Source organism: Hemibagrus wyckioides, linkage group LG09 (assembly GCF_019097595.1).
Source record: "Hemibagrus wyckioides isolate EC202008001 linkage group LG09, SWU_Hwy_1.0, whole genome shotgun sequence".
NCBI classification, from domain to species: Eukaryota; Metazoa; Chordata; class Actinopteri; order Siluriformes; family Bagridae; genus Hemibagrus; species Hemibagrus wyckioides.
This window is the reverse complement of record NC_080718.1, coordinates 20,931,523-20,938,000: the sequence shown is the minus strand read 5'-3', so window position 1 is coordinate 20,938,000 and position 6,478 is coordinate 20,931,523. Positions and strand designations below refer to the sequence as shown.

Genomic DNA, 6,478 nt, shown 5'->3' with positions numbered 1-6,478 from the left:
GCCCTGGAAACCACTGAACTATATATGAATGCCGGCGCATCCCCGGCCTCATTCAGAACAGAGCACGCCGGCTGGGTGATCAAGGAAACGCGGGCTTTTTCATTTTATTTCCCAGATTCTGGTCTAATGGGCAAAAATCTTTGTAAATGCTTTTTAAGGTACGTAACTGACATGGGAAGCTATTTTTTTTCCTTCTAGTTTACAGGATGGTCTAGGTAACGGAGAACCACAGGCTAACATAGCTATAAAAGTTAGCACGCTAGGGTAACGGTAAATGGGTTTGAAAGCATGCTAGCACAAAGTACAAGCGCGAGCCGCGAACTGGTGCGTTTTTCTGAATAGAAAGAAGGCAAGATGACTATTCGGTGCTACTAATGAACCACTTTTATTTATTTTAAAGAAGGTTTTTGTTCTTTTACATCCGATTACATTGAATCGGCATTGAACGGACTAGCTAGCGAGTTCACGTAGACTTAACAAAAAAAAAAAACCGGTTAAGCAGGCGGGACGTCCGCTTTCAGCGTTAAAACCAAGTTATCAAGTTACTTTTGTGATAACTTTAATCGTCGTCGAGTGATAAATGAGCGAATAGTTAACTGTTTTTGATCAACGGGACCATACTCTAAGACTTGCTAAATTATAAATCTTTAAAATAGCGATTTATTCATCCACGTGGCTGGATGTCGCACGGGGGTTATGACGTTATATTAAGCAAAACTCCGTGAAAGTGAAGATGGATTACAGGAAGTGTCTCTTCACGCGCACACCAGGTGTGGAAAATGAATTTTAAGTAAACTGTTTTACCTTTTTAAATGTACGACTAAATATGATGAAAGCTGCATTTCCGACTATGGCCCCTCCATCTTTAATGTCTGCGTAGCACTTACATCATTGGTCTACAAATTGTAGCTCGTCGCTTATTGGGAGACCACTGAGAGTCCTGCTGACAGAGGGTAGATCCCAAAATGTGGAGCCATGACTTCTCTACCCTATATAGTGCACTGGTGGGATTGGAATTGCTCCTGAGCCTACCCTTACTCTACTAGGTGTTTGGCCATGTATGGATTGGATTGCAATTAAACGAAACGATATTTCTTTCTTTCTTTCTTTTTTAATCCACCCCTTTAACATTTTGCCAAGCTCTATGCACTATAACATATATAATAATAAAAAAAGTAATATTTTCAGATAATAATCAATGTATAATATTATTATTATTATTATTATATCCTCTTGACAGATGTGTGATTATGAAAATAGCCCCGAGTGCTTAAAAGTTGAAATTTACTTTCAGTGCTTCCCTATTTCAGATCACTCGCTTGAGCAAAGCACACACTGGCCCTGGCCTTGAGGCTTATCTGAAAGGATTTAACTTCACTGGGGAGCCGCCTTGGGTGCGCTGAACCTCTGACATTTAATAATTCCATCTCTTTCTGTCCAAGTAAGTAATTAAGTAATTATCCTGCCTGAAATGATTTTATATTATAAAAATACACACACACATGTATATATCACACATTATATATATATATATATATATATGTGTCATTTTATAATTGAAAATTTTTAATTAATCTTGAATTGTTATTATATATATATATATATATATATATATATATATATATATATATATATATATATATATATATATATATATATATATATATATATATATATATAAAATATTTATTTTAGGGCAATATTGCAAGCAAATTTTTTATTAACTATTTAGGATTAATTAATTAAAAAATTTCAATGATAAATTGGAGATAATGACCCATTCTATATGGAGCAATGTCATGGTTATTACCATGCCAAATTATCAGAGGGCAATCAGTTTAGCAGATAGCATATTTGTAATGAACACACTGACTGTGTTTAACACCAGTGCTTGTCTTTTTTTATAGTTTCCTTTGCATTCGGAACTTGCTTTCTGACCATGACTTCGTTCGACAACTTTGAATTTTCCTTCCTGGAGGAGGGGTTCTGTGCACGCGACATCATTGATCAGAAGATCAATGAGTCCACCTATTCAGTGAGTTTTTACTGTCACATTTTTATTTTTCTGTAGTTTTGTTGGTGATTTGTAGTATAGCATGCTACTGTATCTTTTTCTTTTTGATAACAATTTTGTTTTCTTTGCTCTTTAGGATGACAAGGATGCTTTCTATGTGGCAGACCTGGGGGATGTCCTTAAGAAGCACCTTAGATGGGCACGTGTCTTGCCTCGTGTCACACCTTTCTATGCCGTGAAATGCAATGATAGCAGGGCTGTTGTAGAGACTCTGGCAACACTGGGAGCAGGCTTTGACTGCGCAAGCAAGGTTTGTAAATTTTGGCCTGAAATATTGAAATACAGAATGTAGCAGTAGTAAAATGTAATACTGACTTATCTGTACCTTCCTATAGACTGAGATCCAGCTTGTGCAGTCTCTGGGAGTGGAGCCCAGTAGGATCATTTATGCCAACCCTTGTAAGCAGGTGTCACAGATCAAGTATGCTTCTGCACATGGAGTGCAAATGATGACCTTTGATAGTGAAGTGGAGCTAATGAAGGTTGCTCGTAGCCATGACAATGCAAAGTGAGTAGCTTTCTATATCTGGAGTCCAAATTATGTCATTGTGTTTACAGTATGACAAAAACCCAAGAATACTAAAAAAGTCCATCTAACCATGATTTGTATGTCCGTGCAGATTAGTGTTGCGTATCGCTACAGATGACTCTAAGGCAGTGTGCAGGCTGAGTGTGAAGTTTGGAGCCACATTGAAAGGCAGCAGGCTGCTTTTGGAGCGGGCAAAGGAGCTAGGACTGGACATCATTGGAGTCAGCTTTCATGTAGGCAGCGGCTGCACTGACCCAGAGACGTATGCCCAGGCCATTGCAGATGCACGCTGTGTTTTTGACATGGGGGTGAGTAGTCACATGCTGTGAAATCTGCTTGTCTGAATTTGATGGTGCTGCATTACTAATCTGAAATTTTAACTCTCCCTCAGGCTGAACTGGGCTACAATATGACCCTGCTGGATATTGGTGGTGGCTTCCCTGGCTCTGATGATTCCAAGCTGAAGTTTGAGGAGGTAAATATGTTTTACATTATATATATATATATGTTATTTGAGTGTTTTATTTAAAAAATAATAAAAAGTTACATTTTTGCAGTCAAGTAAAAATGTTTTTGTTTCACTTAGATTACTGCTGTAATCAACCCCGCACTGGATAAGTACTTTCCTGTAGACTCTGGTGTGAGGATAATTGCTGAGCCTGGCCGATTCTATGTGGCTTCTGCATATATGCTAGCTGTCAATATCATTGCTAAGAAAGTCAACATGAAGGAGCAATCAGGCTCTGATGGTAAGACCCTGCTTCCTGATATATTATAATATAATATATTTCTGAAACAACAGAGCCTCATTTCTTTCTTTTTTTTGTTAAATGCAGATGAAGATGATGGGACCAATGACAGAACTCTAATGTATTATGTCAATGATGGTGTTTATGGATCTTTTAACTGCATCCTTTTTGATCACGCACATGTGACACCCATTGTACACAAGGTATGGAAATGTTCTTAATATGCTATATTAATCCTTATTAGTATGCTATGTGATATGTAAATTCTATTTAACTTTGTCATTGCACAGATTAATAAACAATACTATTTTGTTGTGCTCTGTAGAAGCCCAAGCCCGATGAGCGCATGTACCCATGCAGCATCTGGGGTCCTACCTGCGATGGCCTGGACCGCATTGTGGAGCTGTGTACCCTGCCTGATCGGCAGGTAGGAGACTGGCTGTTGTTTGAAAACATGGGTGCTTACACGGTAGCTGCCTCGTCCACCTTTAACGGCTTCCAAAAGCCAGACATCTATTACGTCATGTCCAGATCCGCTTGGTGAGTTCACGTTTTCTGATTTCCTCCAGTGTTTCTGCTTGTACTGAATTTATATTCCAGCTGAATCCATCTATGCAGTTTGATAAACTGACAACTTTCTTCTTTATCATATATTAGGCAATGCATGCAGCAGATCCATGCCCATGGGATGCCTGCTCTGGTGGAGGAACAGAGCCCTGGGAACATGCCAGGCCACTGCGGCCGTGAAAGCACCCTGGAGCTGCCAGCGAAGTCCTGTGCCGCCCGCGTTCTCTAAGTCAGCATAAATGCAGTACTGTGTGGTGCTGCATTAATTCGTTACATAAATGGACTCTATTGATGGTCCTCTAATGAAGAAAGTCTTGGTGCCCAGTGTCACTAAATAACAGTTACATTCTACCATATAACTGTAACTGCTCCATGATGGTGCATTTGCCCAGAATATTGCAGATGCAATTTTTTTTTTTTTAAATTATCATTATTATTATATAATTTTGCAGTTGTTTAATTGTCATAAATGTTGCTTCCTTTTTACACAGATACTTAACCAGGAAATAGGGAAAACATGAATGTCTTTCCTTTTACTGTGTTTTCTGGTGGTCTGTTGCTGTTTTACAACCCACTCCCCTAAACATGCAGTTAAATACACCATCAGCAATGCAGTTTGAATCTATTTAACCACTACAATGGACCACTGTATTAAGGAGCTTGGCATGACTTTTTTTTTTTTTTTTTTTTTTTTCCTGACCATTCACAGAAACCCTACACATTCCTTGTGTTTCGTTACTTTGAAGTTTTTTTTTTTGTTTGTTTTTTAGTTGCTGTCGTTTTCTTTCCTTATTTGTTCAGTAGAAAGATGTTAATGATAATTGTTTAAAAGTAGCATTATTTATGACCATGATGCATTTGAAAATGGATATGAAAGAGATGGGATTGCATACATACTGCTTTCCTATGGAAACTTTTTTTTATTTGTTTTTATAAATAAAACCTCAAACACCACTTTTTGTTTTTTATTGTTTTTTTTTTTTTTACAATGAAAATACAGATTAGGAATCTTAGAAGACTAATCAAAGTGTAAGGAGTTTTATTTCCAGTATACATTGTAGAAGAATCAGGAAAATTGTAGAGGGGTGGTGTGAAAGTTGGTGTTATGTAGATCTAATACATTTGGGAGGTTCTATGTGCCAGTGATGTGATCCTTGGAGTCTTGAGAGAAGCAATATGCAAATCACAGGGAAAGAAAAGAATCATCACAGAACTAAAAGGTTCGTTGTATTGCTTAAAACAAAGTATGCTGCACCCTCTAGTATTCAGGGTTATAGTGAGCTGGATTCAAGGTGTATCATGTCAGGGTCCTAAGTCCTCTTGTGAACTCCCCATCAGCTCATTTCACCTGTTTTCATTGCGGTTTAGGTGAGGGGACTGGGATTTGGCCATGTTTCTGTGGTACTTTGATTTGTTTTTAATCATCATCTTACTGGAAGAAGCAACCACAAACCAGTTGTAATTTCATGGCAGAGGCTGTCTAATTTTCATTTAAAATATCATGGCATTTCACATCCCATGACAAGCATCCCAAAAGTTCTTAGGCTTTCCCAGAAAAGGAACAGCTCCACATGATCACATATCCTCTGCCATACTTAAGAGTAAGGATTAGGTTCTTTTCTGTACAAATTATATTTATTTTTCTAAAACACTCTGTTATATCCTCTGACAGTAACACCCAGTTCCAAGCATATTTCCAGTAGTGTCTATGGTGCTCCAGGTGTTTGGATTTGTAGTTAGATGATAGAAAATACTTTCTTCTGACATGGCTTCCAAATAATTGTCTGACATGGAGACTGTGTCCACTTTGGAGCTTTTGAGACTCGAGGACCACAAATTGCTGCCAAATCTGTGACCACGGTCTTGGAGAATTTTTTTGGCTCCCTAACGCTCATCACCGTGTGCAGGGTAAAATATGTGTCCTCTTCCAGGCTAGGGGTTTTAAACCAATTAATTACTGATATTCAGTGAATATCAGTAATTTCACGTATGTAGATATTTTTATATAGAAATTTGAATATCTAAGATATCTATTTTGAGATAAATATCTAATCTTCTTTGGCTTCTATCATCTCATACATTTCCAGTGAAACAGGAAGGATGACAGGAAGGATGTTCGTAAAGTCACAGATGAAATATAAATGGGGGAAAAAAGACACCACACCTTTTTGTTCTTAACAATTTCCCTGGAAAATTGTGAAAATTGTTTTTGTAAAGGTTTATTTATTTTCTTGAATTAACTTCGACATATTTTCGAAACATGATTAGGTTAAATATCAGAAAATGATCCATTTGTCACAAGAATTTTCCTCATGGGATCAATAAAGCATGCATCTATCTATCTATCTATCTATCTATCTATCTATCTATCTATCTATCTATCTATCTATCTATCTATAATATAAATATTTGCTCTACCTGTACCTAACTAACCTTGGTTAGTTAAAAAATAATAGAAAACATAATGAGTAGAAATACATTAAAACAAAAATGGTTATCATAAATGGTTATTCTTCTCATCCCCTTCACTCTCAATTTCAGTTTTTCCTTTCAGTGCTT

At 37.2% G+C, this 6,478-nt stretch overlaps 1 protein-coding gene across 1 annotated transcript; it reads left to right on the top strand.

Moving 5' to 3' along the window:
- Positions 1 to 4,873, top strand: LOC131359154 (ornithine decarboxylase-like). Its single transcript, XM_058398796.1, has 11 exons — positions 1 to 158; positions 1,311 to 1,441; positions 1,908 to 2,035; positions 2,151 to 2,324; positions 2,410 to 2,582; positions 2,695 to 2,911; positions 2,995 to 3,078; positions 3,190 to 3,352; positions 3,440 to 3,555; positions 3,678 to 3,892; positions 4,010 to 4,873. The coding sequence occupies exons 3-11, from the start codon at positions 1,940 to 1,942 to the stop codon at positions 4,146 to 4,148; spliced, it is 1,377 nt and encodes a 458-aa protein (XP_058254779.1). The 5' UTR covers positions 1 to 158; positions 1,311 to 1,441; positions 1,908 to 1,939; the 3' UTR covers positions 4,149 to 4,873.
- The last annotated feature ends 1,605 nt before the right edge of the window (positions 4,874 to 6,478 follow it).